This window comes from Antennarius striatus, chromosome 17, assembly GCF_040054535.1.
Source record: "Antennarius striatus isolate MH-2024 chromosome 17, ASM4005453v1, whole genome shotgun sequence".
In the NCBI taxonomy this organism is placed as follows: domain Eukaryota; kingdom Metazoa; phylum Chordata; class Actinopteri; order Lophiiformes; family Antennariidae; genus Antennarius; species Antennarius striatus.
This window is the reverse complement of record NC_090792.1, coordinates 17,518,298-17,532,724: the sequence shown is the minus strand read 5'-3', so window position 1 is coordinate 17,532,724 and position 14,427 is coordinate 17,518,298. Positions and strand designations below refer to the sequence as shown.

Here is a 14,427-nt window from a genome sequence, read left to right as displayed (position 1 = left end):
TCAGAGAAAAATGAATAACTGTGGATCGTTTGATCCGAGGCCTGATGGGACAATCTCTCATAAACAGACGGCTGTGTTGTTTATTTTTAAGCGCTGTTACATCTGGCCGTGCAGCTCACATTTTCATTACTGCCTGAGGTTAATTTATTTCTCTCCCAAACAACAAAACAATATCTCAGAAGAGAAGCATTGACCTGAGTAAGATTGACTCATTCCTAACACATGGTGATGTTTTGTAACAGCTTATTGTGCTTCACATAAATATATTCCCAGGTAACATCATCACCTCACTCTCAGAGGGTCGTGGGTTCGACCGCTTTGGAGACATCCTGATCTAGATGTCCCTTCCTGGATCCGGGTATTTGTTTCCTGTTCCTGTCTGTCTCCTCCTCCTCATCAACTAGGAGACACACCTGCTCCTAGTTGTGATCATCTGGTTAGTGAAACCAGCCTCAGGTCTGTCCCTGTTCCAGAAGATTCCCCTTTACTTCCTGCCGTGTTCCCCTCTGGAGTTGATCTCCAGGTTTCTTGTGGTTAGAATTAGATTATGTTATTAGATTATCATGAATACGCTCCTGGATTTCCTTTTTTACTTGGTAAGTATTTCCCTTCCCAGTAGAACACACACACACACGCACACACACACACCAAACTTCGAGTATAAATCTGTATAACCAGTGTAAATTGTAAAATTTCAAATTTATATAGTGCTACTTCTCTACTTATTTATCTTATTTGTTGAGTGTCCATTTTTCTATATCTTTAACTTATATCTAATAATGCTGCTGCAATAAGGGAAATTGGGATGAATGTGGGATGAATATATAAATAAATAAAGGCTTATCTTCTTATCTTTGTTTGGTGTTTGTTACTTTCACCCCTTGTGGTGATCTTCAGTTCTTACTTTGTGTGTATATATGTATGAATATACTGTGTATATATATATATGTAATGAGAAGTATCAAGGGTTGAAAGAACAGCTGGAACAGATGTGGAAGGTCAAGGTTAATGTGGTCCCTGTGGTAGCAGGAGCACTTGGGGCAGTGACCCCCAAAGATTTTTTTATAACTTTGCTGTAAATACTATAGATCTGCATTGATTTTGTCCTCTGCATCTGGCTCTCATACGTACCGTGACATCTTGTTTCATTTGCTTTAGCATCTTTTCACTCAAATTCAGAAAGACGCAGTCAGGAAATAACCAACAAAGTGGTTTTGAATTTGTTTGACTCAATAAGTGTCTAGAATGAGTGGTTTGTCAAGAGACTTCTTGCTTTTCTGAAGCTTAAATTATTTTTCTTATGTCAAGAAATCTAAGCGAGTGCAATTACCCTAAGGCACCGGCAGATAAATTCACTTATTTGTCGCCTGTGTCCTCTCCAATCAAGTATGCATCTCCTTTTTTTTCATGTTTTGCAGTGTAAGTACTGCCTCTGCTCGGTGGGAAGCACCAGCGGGTTCTGGTGTGTTGATTACAAGTATAATCCATTAATCATCGCCGAGCGGATGGAGGACGTTGAAGCGAAAGGCAGGAGCAGACATTGAATTCCAATCACATGATGCACCCTGGATGCAGGTACTCCTAAAGTTCCTGCACACCAATCTGGATTTTCTGCCTCCACCCTTTCCCCTGCAGATAAGAAAACTTAATTAATCCAACTATATTCTCCACACTAATACAGCGTGGCACTGAGAAGGGGCCGGGGAGCGTGGGGTAGGGAGGCTTCTTGACCAGAATACTCATCTTTATCCTCTCCTTCTGGTTTTCTTTTGGGAAAAGATTGTTTTTTGAATTTCACATTTAAATTTAACAAGCATGGAAATCTGAACAGGCTAATAAGATTCTGCACCACAGTGCCGGACTGTTTAATTAAAATCGGATCCAATTGATTTTCTCCTGCTTTGCATGTAGGCCTCATCCCAAAAGAAAAGACTTTGCATACTGCAAAAAAGGATGACTGTTCAGTATCTCTATTGTTTTTTTTCTTCTTTTTTGTGGGTGGATTAATGCTAATTCATTATTGATTGATTGCTAATTAATTTAAAATACTTCTATTAATTTTACATACTGTTTAATTTACCCTGGGACTTTTCAGGGTTTTGTTGCAGGCGCTTCAGGCCTGTGTGATTCTATAATTAGAGGTGGTGGCAGTGTCAACATCCTCCTGCTCTGTTCCCGTCTCTCAGGGTTCATCTGTCTTGTCAGCAGCGTTATAGCTGATGGTGCAACATCACTGGGCCCAGTGAAGCTCATTATCTATAATGCATCTAACTGGGGTTGGAAGAATTCTGGGCCGTGCGATGCAAAACAGGAGAGGTGACGAGCCTTTGGTCAGTTTGTTCCTGCACTCCTGGATCTGGTTAAAAGGAATTTCTCAAATTTTTAGGCGGTAAATACTTTTTTTTTTCTTTTCTATAGAGATAGATATAAAGATACGTTTTATTTCTGTAGATTTCAAACTCCATACAGAAAGGAATTGAACCCAGAACCTTCTTATTATTGTGAGGTACTCAATTTGAAAATTAAATTAAGCTCCATATATGATGTCGTTATTCAGTCCAGTTTTTTTTTAACTTTTTTTCCTGATGGACAATATGACACTAAATAAAAAGATATTTTAAAAATGTAATTTTAGACATGCAGTAATATTCAAATATTCCACTGCCTCTGTGGAAAGGATGAACCGAATTAAAGCACCAAAAAAATACATCCATGCTGGTAAAAGTTTTAAATTCACATCAGATGGGAAGAATTTCTGACTTCTTTTGTCTTAAGAGGGAAAGAAAAGGTCAATTCTAACAATATGAACTCCTGTTGACCTGCTGAGTCAACACCCCTACATCATATTACTATAAATATCATACAATCCTTCTGAATCCGTCTTCGGCATCCTTCTATTTTTAACATTTCACTTCTAGTATTATGAAAAATGATCCTCAGATGAGAAATGTGGTCATATTAGGTCACAGTAGAGGACAGAGATGCTGATGCTGCCACATAGATATAAAGTCATTAAATGGATTTCAAGCATCTATAGACATGAATGGCTCTGCTGTGATTTCTCCTGATGTCACATAAACACATCAGTCCAGGTGAGTTTCCGGGGTAACGGATGGATTTGTTCTCATTTGAGTGCCTCAGGTTAAGACTTTTTTTTAAAAGTATTTTCCAGTTTAGATGAATTTATGGATGGAAAATCTCCTCCATGAGCACGAAAGAGCCTGAATCCACCTCATGAGGAGGAGATCCGTGTCCTCACTTGGTTTCTAACGGCTGTCGTCTCTTTCTGTGTGGGGCGTGAGGAATAAATGTCAGTGACTCAGTGATTTTCTTTCTGTATGAGCAACATCTGACCAAGAAGGTCTCAGTTTTAGTATGTAACCCCCCACCTCCCACCCCCTCCCATTGTGAGCACCTGACATGGTGGACTAAGAGCCTGGGTAATATTCATGGCTTGTGGTGCAGGTTTCTCCTCAGCCATTGGTGACGTAGTTGCGCGCCTAAGCGAGCCTGTCGGTGTGACTTTTAAAAAATGGGGGGCGGAGGACTGTAGGGCGCAACCATTTCACACACACACACACACACCTCTACCGGCGTGAGAAAAGGCCTAATTCTGATAATAATAATAATGTAAGGATGACGATTCACCTCCGTGATCACCGGGATGATTCACAGCCCGCTCAGAGGAGACGATCCTTCATCCTGACGGTGCGCAAAGTCCGGAGCGCACAGCTGAGCGCGTCTCTGACCTAAACAGCGTTTGGAATCGGGCTGTCGTTCCTGAAGAAAAAGACGGCCGGAGAGAGGAGAGAGGAGAGAGGAGAGAGGAGAGAGGAGAGAGGAGGAGAACCGCCACCGTGTCCGCGAGGAGCGGCGACAGATTTCGTTGCGCTGCCGCGGCGGACGGAGGCGGAGGAGGAGAGCGCTGATTCACGGCTCGCAGGTGGAGGGAGAGCCGCTCGGACGGGCTCAGAAGATACATCTCTTATCTTAAAATACCGACCCCCCCCCCCCCATCATCCCACTCCCCCCTCCATTCCCCACACCCCCCCCCCCTACTACCACCACCACCACCACCTCCTCTTCCTCCTCACTCGCCATTGACAGCTTTGCGACCCGGTCAATCCATCAGACGGTGAGGATCCGGGGAGGAGGGCGATCACCTCTGGCCGGTTTTGATCCAATCGCTGGAGGAGCCGGTTCGGCTTCACCGGGGGGGAGGGATTCGGTCCGAGGAGCACGTTTGACTGAAGACATGCAAAGATTTTATTGAGGCAAAACCAACACAAAGGCTGCGGACAGGACAGGACGGGACAGGACGGGACAGGACAGGACGGGACAGGACGGGACAGGACGGGACGGGACACAGAAACTCCCCGGAATACGAATCCAGGTAGGTTTCTGGGTGGGGGGTGGTGGTGGGGGGGAGACGCATGACGCAAACTCACTTCTTTCCTGCGCGTTAAATGCGCTAAACCCGACGCGTTTGGTTCTGTTTGCACCTCTCCATCATCGCACCGATAGGACCCAGGGGCCGGACCGGGTCCCGTCTGGTGGGTGTGCCGGCAGTGGAACCGGCGTCTGTCGGCGCGCATTTGGGATACCTTGCAGCCAGGAGACCGTCCTGCTGCTGATTGGCTGAACATCTGGATTTTATTTTAATATACAGTCTTAAGTATTTCAGCCTCTCTTTGCATGACCCTTCACTGCCTGCCCCCCCCCCAGTCATCAGTTAATGGTGACATATTATCCGTGTATCCGTGCGCGCAGGCCCCCCGCGCCGCACGCAGCCTTTTGGAGTTGCGGGGCCTATGGGTGCTCCAAGCAGGGATTCCCCCCCCAGGTAGCATCGGGATAGTGATCGGCTCATGATGATTAATCAGCAACAGCTGAGGCTCGCCGTGGGTCTGCTGAGTCCGTGTTTACGAGCATCTTAAATATCCTCCTCCAACAGGGTCCTTGGTCCAGAAATAGGGACCGAGCTGCTGTCACCTCGGACAGGATGATCACCTGGACCATAATCCGTCCATATTTTAACCGATCAGAGCTGCTATCAGATTAAGATGCTCTGTTCTTGTATTGATTGGTTTGTTTTGGGTTATTAGATGCTAATTTAATTGGGGGAAATTATGACCAAAATCGAGATTTACCAAAGTCAGGATAGTCAAATAGTTTACAAGTCAGTAGATCACAACCATTTAAAAAAAGGATTGTACATCATTATTAGAAAAGAGCAACTGCACAATTACTGCATCTATTTAATAATGTCTATAATGTTGGATGAAACATGATAAACTCTAATCTGGTGTATTAATCCAGAATATTAAAATTTGCAACACTCACAGAAAATGGATTCCAATGAAATACCAAATAACTTTCAACCTTATTGCTTCAACTTCTTAATAATGCTGAAAACTATATGGAGCAGAGTTACTAAATCAAACTTGCTATTTAATTTTAAACGTGGTTAGAACTACATAAATAGAGTTTAAATGTATTCACGCTCAGCTACTGTATTGGAATATTTCCATTCAACTGGAACAGACCGAAGTTGAACCTCACCTGGGTTTAGGTTTGTCAGCTTCAGCCGTTATTGTGAAAACTTTTTGGTGGTGGCTGAACAACATTAAAAAAAAAAAAAAATCCAGTGACTGTGTGCCCCAATGTTCACAATGCAGAACACGATCCCTAAAACGGTAATTAGTATGCAAATTGTTCTGTGTAGCTCCTAATTTAGGGGTCATGGCTCTAATGCTGGTACACATGGAGAAATGGAATTGTTCACCTGAAGGCACTTAATGCAATTTGTGTTGCGAAAAAAAATCAATTATTCAAATACACAATCCGTCTGAGGACATCTCCTGAATAGTCTGAGCGCTCAAATGTAATTTACTTTGTGAACTTTACATTATTGCTAAAGACAGTATGGTTGTGTCTCTTGAATTGTTTTTCAGTCAATAAATCAACCGATTGGTCATTCAATCAGTCAATCAATCAATCAATACCTCCTTGTTGGGTTTGCTGCCAGCGTTTGTTGTCATGCTGCGGTTTTATTGATACACTGGATGCTGTACCTTTCTGCTAGTCAGCGTTTGTGTTGAAAGTTTCAGTTTTCTGTTGTATGATGTGACACTTTGAGACACATTTAGATTCAAGAAACGCTTTGTTATATTAGGAAAAGGTCACGCTTTTCCCTAAAATGCCAAATTATCTCAAACCCCCCCTTCCCTCCAAAAATGGCTTGAAGACGTAGGGCAGACAGAAGAAAACTCCAACTGGTTTTTGACCTAAAATGAGTTCCCAGAAGGAGATCGTGGATCAAAACCGGCTGGTGTTTTCATCAGTTTATTCGATTTTTCACTGACATATTCCCCAATCAATAAGGATATTGTGACAATACCTTCAGCTTGATTTTAACGTGCCTGAAGAGAGCCCTGAGGCCCGTCTTTCTTTTTTCTACGCAAGTGAATAAATTCGGTCCTTTTTCACGGAAAAGGGCCCGAAATGTCAACTTCTGGTCCTTTGTGGAATGTCCTTTAGTCATGACTAATTGACACCTAATATGAATGAAATATTTGTTTTCTACTTACGGCCCAAAATAGCCATAAAAGGCAAACTTATTTATATTTATATTGCAGCCAAACTACCAGAAAAATACTTTTAGATGGAAAAAGTACTTTAAGAAAGAAGTAAATGTTCAACAAGTCAATGTACACGCGATATAAATAGGAATTGCAGCTGACCTGCAGCTGAGTTTGCTTCAGACTAGTAGCTATATTTTACTTAAAGAGTTTATGGAGACAAAAACTTCTTCTATGTCGTCACATTTTCTGTTCATCCCAGTTACCAAACATGAAATAAAAAAGACAGATAGTTGCTAGCAGGTAGCGGTGCCAAAGAAATTTTACAGCTCCTAGAAGTTTATTATAGTACAGGAGTTTCTGGACTTGATGAAAGTAAAATAAATACAAAGAAAGAAACAATGAATGAAAGAAAAGAAAGAATGGTAACATTTTATAATTTCCAAATGTAACTTTTTCTCTCATTAACGTACGACTTTATCGCTCAGGTGATTGTTTATGCTGTCAGTTCTCACAGGGATTGCATCGCTGGCTTCCCTCCATGTAAATGCCTCTGCTGATTCAGTTAAATTTAAGTTCCTTGTCTCCTGCTTCTGCTACCGTTTGCTGTCATCCCCCATTTTTATCCCACAGATCAGCCCGCTGCTGGGCAATCTTTTTTTTAACGTTAGAGAAATTTCATTTCAGACTGAGATACTGCCTCTTTTCTGAGTTCTATCACCTCAAAAAAAAAAATTTTTCTTTTTAAATCTGGAAAAAAAATAGCAATCCTGATATTATTAGTGAAATGATTGCTCGGAAACATGATAATACTCCCAGCGATGCAATCATATGTAGCCATGAACGATTAATTCAACAATAGTAATAATCATTTATTCCTGAATAGATTAATTGGTTTTGCTAATGCCTGAATTTGGTTTTTTTTTTTTTTTTTGCAGACAGGTGTGTGTTGACACAGCTCAGAAAATATTTGACATTTTAAATTGCTGCTTGAATGCTTCAAGTATGTCCGCTCCTGTTTGACTATCAACACTTTCATTCAAACCAGGGAGTGGTCTGTCAGGATGACAGGTATAATTTCCAAAAATATCATCTCTTATTTCAAGTAGTTGGGGTTATTTTTAAAGTCCTCAGATTTAGTGTAATGTGTGACAGTTGAATATAAAAAAAAAAAAAATCTGCATTAAATATTTGCCATTTCAATGGATGCTTTTATCCAAAGTGGCTTGAAGTGCCGTGAGCGCGTACTGTACACATTTCCAACAGGCAGTCCCAGAGGTAATCAAGAATCGGAACATAGGAATGCACTTTTACCAAAGTGTAAAAAGCCCTCGGACTACATATAGCTCAACAAAAGCCAAGGCAAACAAGTGTGACAGTAATGAAAAGTTGTAATCCTCCAGTGAATTCAGGACAGAATGATTACACAGCCTGTATCTCTTGTGAAAAGATTATTTTAATTCAGACTAAACTGCCTCTTAGTCTCAGGGGTCCGAAGGTTTGTTGGAGGCCCCTCACATCCTCCTAAATGATCACAGGTACCCGAGACGGCCTCGGCATTATTATGCTAGGAATTTCTTTCCTAAGGTGGTTGACTATTGTCTGTGGTCTTAGCTGTTAGCATCAAAATAATTGTCAAGCCCTATCTCGTAAGAGCTGAAGAGGTGCGTACAATAGTCCGACTGAGCTTCTTTCTTTTTTTTTTTTTTTTGCCAATGCGACATTTTGGACTGTGCTTAGTTTGGCAACATTGCTACGCCTGCTGAGCGAGCTGTTTGGTTCAGAGCTGTGTATTCCCCTTGAGATTTCAGACTCAAATTAACATTACTAAGGCACAAATATCCACAAGTAAATAAAAAAAAAATAGATGTAAATGATTGGAAATGAGCCCACAGGCTATAATATCATTAAATAAATGTTATCTACATTGTTCACATATTAGTTCGCGGACCTCTGAGCTTGGTGAAGTATAACATAGAAATCTCATGAGTGCTGCCGATCAAGGAGGCAGAGATTCATTGAAGTCTTGCAGACTGATAAATGGGATAATTTAAATTCATGCGCTCTTATAAAATCCAGAAATTATTTCCTTGCTTTACACAGAAATACAAACAGAGTCCTAAACTCTTGGATTTATACATTATGAATGTAGATGTACCTTAAAGGAATAGTTCACCCAAAAAGGTAAAAGTGATTATATACTAACCTTGCACCAATGAAAAGTCACTAAATATTTCTACAGCATTTTCCTAATCTACAATAGACGATGAATTTAGACCTTTTACCAACATTACATTCAGATTATAGTTTAACCTAGTTCTCCAGTAGGCACAAGATCCCAAATATGTTTCTAAAAACATTCACAATCTTAATTAAGCTTAAGTTTCCACTGTTGCTTCTATACTAAAAGAATGAGTGAACTTCCAGTCTGAGGAAAGCACAACAAATATGTGTACAAGTATTGTTAGAGGAAAATAGATACTGTAGATATAATAAAACTGAACCTTTTTTTTAAAGCTTAATTATGCTTGTTAACTTATATGCTAAAAGATCCAAAACACTAAAGCAAGTAGAAACAGAAAATTATGTTGATTTTTGCAAATGTACTGGTTTTCAATTTAGAGGCTACATTGAACATTACAGCTTTAACTGAGTAAAAAACTAATTATTTTTCCACACTTTTTGATATTTCAGAGACTCAATCGAGTTAGATTACTCAGTACAAGTTTTGTTATACTTTTTTTTTTTTAATAAAACAAGCCCATCTTCATCTTTGCAGGAGATTTCTGCAAAGCTGTTTTGTTACAAAGCTCCAGAATCATTTTGTCAGATAACCCAATTCTGTGTCAGTCTACAGGGTGATTAGCGAATGGCTGAATTCTCTCTTTTTTCCTCTTAAAAGACTTGACAAGCACTCAATTATGTGATAATTATTCATTAACTGATTAAAGAGTAAATGAACTGTAAGTAGGTACCTTGGTACTTTAAATATAGAGCCGTTTGTTATCAAAGTAAAAGTGAATATCGAGCAAAGTGAAACTATTGCTTTACTTTGATTTATTTCACCACCGTTGCCAACATTCGAAAGTTTCTTTCTGTGATACGACAGTCAATTCTTTGTGTCTAATAAAAGTAATGGATGCCTCCGTCTTGTGTGTTTTAGGTGATCCGTGGATAAAAAGCATAGCCCAGTGCTGGATCCCTGCGTCGTAAGAACCCTTGAGAAGAAGGAGGGTGCATGGAGGGTTCAAGGCCTGTAAAGCCAGGGTTGTCTGCCTGCCTCTGGTGGGGGCTGGTCTCTTTGGCTGTGGTGTTCCTTTGTGCAGAGGCCAAGACCACTCCAAGCCCTCTGCTCAGCCCCAACAATGAGACTTGTGTGGAAAACTCCAAGTGCCATGAAGGAATCATCCTGCCCATCTGGTATCCCGTGGATCCCTCCATGGGAGACAAGATTGCACGGGTCATTGTGTATTTTGTGGCAATGATCTACATGTTTCTCGGCGTGTCCATAATTGCTGACCGCTTCATGGCAGCCATCGAGGTCATCACTTCCCAGGAGAGAGAAATTGTCATCAAAAGGCCCAATGGCGAAACAACCACCACTACTATCCGGGTGTGGAATGAAACGGTCTCGAACCTCACCCTCATGGCCTTGGGATCTTCTGCGCCTGAGATTATGCTCTCTGTTATCGAGGTTTGTGGACATGGGTTTGAATCTGGTAAGCTCGGTCCCTCCACGATTGTTGGCAGTGCAGCCTTCAATATGTTTGTCATCATTGGCATCTGTGTTTCTGTCATTCCCCAAGGAGAGGTACGCAAGGTCAAACACCTCAGAGTGTTCTTTGTCACTGCAGGCTGGAGCATCTTTGCTTACATCTGGTTATACATGATTCTGGCTGTGTTTTCTCCCAACGAGGTCCAGGTCTGGGAGGGTCTACTCACACTGGCTTTCTTCCCAATATGCGTACTTCTCGCCTGGGTAGCAGACAGACGATTACTCTTCTACAAATTCATGCACAAGAAGTATCGCACTGACAAGCACAGGGGTGTCATCATCGAGACGGAGGCCGAACGCTCCAAAGGGATCGAGATGGACGGCAAGATGGTCAACTCTCATTTCATGGACGGGGGTGCGGCGAGCAATCTCATTGGCTTGATCGAGAGCAAAGAGGTGGACGAATCCCGTCGCGACATGATCCGCATCTTGAAAGATCTGAAACAGAGGTACCCAGAGAAAGAGATGGACCAGCTGGTTGAGATGGCCAACTACTACGCTCTCTCGCACCAGCAAAAGAGCCGTGCCTTCTACCGAATCCAGGCAACACGCATGATGACGGGTGCGGGAAATATACTGAAGAAACATGTCGCAGAGCAAGCGAAGAAGAGTGCCAGCGTGCAGGAAGTGCACGTGGACGAGCCAGAAGAGTACGTGTCACGAATTGCGTTTGACCCTGCTGTCTACCAGTGCCTCGAAAACTGTGGTGCTGCAATTCTGACAATCACCAGGAAGGGCGGCGACATCAACAAGACCATCTACGTGGATTACAAGACAGAGGACGGCTCTGCCAACGCCGGCGCAGATTATGAGTTCACGGAGGGTACGGTCGTGTTCAAACCCGGAGAAATGTTCAAGGAAATAAATATCGGCATCATTGATGACGACATCTTTGAAGAGGACGAGCATTTTTTTGTGAGACTCAGCAATCTGCGTGTCCTGGAGACTGAGGATGAGGTACTGTCCGCCAACAGTCTTCCGTACCCCAAGGCCATGCTGGGTTTCCCCACCGTGGCGACCGTGACCATTCTGGATGACGATCATTCTGGTATCTTCACCTTTGAGAGCAACTCCGTCCACATCAGTGAGAGCATCGGTATTATGGAAGTGAAAGTGCTAAGGACTTCTGGAGCAAGGGGGACAGTCATCGTGCCTTATCGCACCCTGGAGGGAATCGCCAAAGGAGGCGGGGAGGACTTTGAAGACACCTACGGAGAGCTGGAGTTCAAAAATGACGAGACCGGGTAAGACAGCAACTCTTTTTTTTTGCCAAGATTATGGGAAAGATGCAGTTATTGATTGTATTGTTGGTGACTCATCAACTATCAGTCGACCAAAGCCAGTGTAAACGGTCATAAATAGTCCTTTTTGTGGGCTTGTCTATATATCATTTTGATTTGCGTGTTTTGTGTTTGAATTGCAGTTTGATTTTGACAAACTGTCAAGAAAGTTCAGATCGCTTGGTTCAAAGCCGTTGAGCCGTCTAGACCAGACACCCATCTCATTTTGCTCTTCAATACAAAGATGTTGTCTTCTTGACATCGTTTAATTTTGAACGCACACATACTTTTTTCTCTACATGGTTAGACAGCCTACCATTTCATCTGAGCCTGCACTCTGTGTCCCCTTTGTTTTCCTGTCAAGAGATTTTGCTTTCATTACAGATTGATTCTGTGTGCATGTGTGTGTGTATGTGTATGTGTGTGTGTGTGTGTGGCAAGCAACAGGGATTCAACTTTAGGATTCGTCACACAACTGTGGAAACAGGACATCTTTAAGTAACCCCTCCTTGCTCCTCTAATCCCTGCTGCTTTTGTTTAGTTGAACTCTGGCTCTTTGCTCTTTTATTTTCTGTGTCATGTTTTCTCCAATTGAAATAAAGCAGTTTAGACAGAAAGCACACAGGAGCATCACTTTATGGAGGTAGTTTGGGAACAGATGTGATCTTTAGAAGTCTCACAACACCCTTGAGATCTGTGCCTACCCCTGAACAAGCACTCCTGATGCTGCCCCATTTAACAGCAGTTCATATGAATATTCTCCATCCCTCCCCCAAAGCGTTGCCAAACTGAAATCCTGGAAAGAGGTGGGAACACCCACGTCCATTTGTTGGTTTGTTTGCTTGCTTGCTATGAGATTATGCAAAAGACATTCAATTGATTTAAACTGTGCGGAGGATGAGGCAGGAAAAGGGATGGAGAAATGGATTCAGAATTTTTTTTGGAATTGTTTTCTTCAGATTTGCAACACAACTAGTGTGTGTGTGTGTGTGTGTGTGTGTGTGTGTGTGTGTGTGTGTGTGTGTGTGTGTGTGTGTGTGTGTGTGTGTGTGTCATGCAGTCGATGTGTCTTGTTTGAAGATAGATTTAATAGCGTTGATGGGCAAAGAAACTTGGATCCAGGTCTGCTGATATGTACAGGATATTATTAGGATTATTGGGATATATTCAATCATTATCAATAAAATTGGACACAAAATTGTTTTTATTGACCTCTAGGAATGATGCATCCACTGCCAAAATTGAACCAATCCTACTTTGGGCTATTTCCTACCTCCTTTAGAATGGTTGGTACCCGGAAAAACACGACCTCCCTGATGGAGATAGCCCAAATTTGATGGTATTTTCTAATTATTATTAAAATGTTAGTGTTTGTAAAGGCCATACTGGTCTATGCTATTTTATAGTAAAAATAACCCTCATAATATAGTGAAGTACCGGTATACTTTAACTATGACAGACTGTGATTAACAAGCCCAGACTGAATTACTTTGACCCCTCCAAAGCTGGAATCAGACCAGGAATGCTAAAGTACGGCTGGCGTGTCGATCAGGTGATCGTCGTGACGGCGAATGTGGCGGCAGTCTTGCTTAACAGCCGCATTTTGGCGATAAACATCCATGACTAATACCGATGTTTCATGTAAATTGCGTCTGTCGTTGTAGCCTTGTCAGCTGGAGCATCTGTGTGCAGCACTGCAGCACAGAACACAGGTTTACACCTGAGTGGGCACATTTGTCCGTGTTGTATCAACAGCCTCAGACTGTACAGGAGTAAAAATAGCATCGGGGGCTGCAGTTTTGTTTGATACCAAAGGCAGCGATATGATCATGTGTGCAGAACTTCAGCTTCCAGAGAAATATTGATTTGTTTATTCCAGAGCATGCATCTGCTCACGTCTCACGCGTTTGTCTGAAGGCACTGAATCAAAGTGACATCCCCCCCACCCCACCACCACCACTACCAACAATCACGACCCTCTCCATTTTGCTGGAGCTCCATGCCGGAGTCAGTTCTCCAAATTGAGCCTACCTGAAGAAAAACGAGGCGGGACGGGAAACCGGTGAGGGAGGGGGGGTTGGGGAACGGTGGCGGGGTGATCAGCGAGCTCTTGGGACCGACGGAGTTTCTCAGGGTTTTGCGTGATTTATGTGAGAGATGCTTTTCAGGGCTGGTGAGGAATGTTTAGGACTATCATCAGCAATGTTCATGAGCCAATACCTCTCTATTGATCCAGTTATTGTATTTAATATTGTGCTGCAAGTCTTGCAGTGCAGCAAAACAGCTGTGAACTGGTAAATACCATGGGACATCTGATGGAAGAATCTTTAGATTTTATGGTCAAATTATTATTTCTATTCCAAGGAACCTGTTTGACTCTCTTCCCATTGAGGGGCAGGACTGTAGATTATTTTTGAATGCACATTGTTTTTTGTTTCTATACTGCATGTTTGTGCTGGTACCTTTTGAGGTGAATGGTTGTGGGCATGTAGTCGGTATTTATAATAACATGACTGAGATGAAATGGGTTTGAATGTTGCTGGGATCCAACGACCTTCCTGCACGGAAAGCTCATTACAAAATGTCATTTTATTTTTTATCATCCATTTATCTTCAGGTCTATGCAAATATTCCACTGTGTATGTTAATATGAGACCTTTTAAAATTCAAGTTAAGTTTTTATTTTTATTAAAGTTTTATTTTTATGAAAGTTTTCATTTGTTGGATTTCTAATTTAAACTTTTTTTTTTTAGAGGCATCACAAAAATTAGCCAAATGTGATGTCAAAAAA

General features: G+C 41.9%; 1 protein-coding gene across 1 annotated transcript in view; it reads left to right on the top strand.

Moving 5' to 3' along the window:
• Positions 1-4,341: 4,341 nt before the first annotated feature.
• The window catches only part of slc8a3 (solute carrier family 8 member 3), an 89,403-nt gene continuing 79,317 nt past the window's right edge, over positions 4,342-14,427 (top strand). Inside the window, exons 1-2 of the mRNA XM_068338684.1 lie at positions 4,342-4,393; positions 9,745-11,600. Of these exons, the coding sequence (XP_068194785.1) occupies positions 9,820-11,600 (1,781 nt within the window). The 5' untranslated portion in view covers positions 4,342-4,393; positions 9,745-9,819. The remainder of the gene's footprint in view (positions 4,394-9,744; positions 11,601-14,427) is intronic.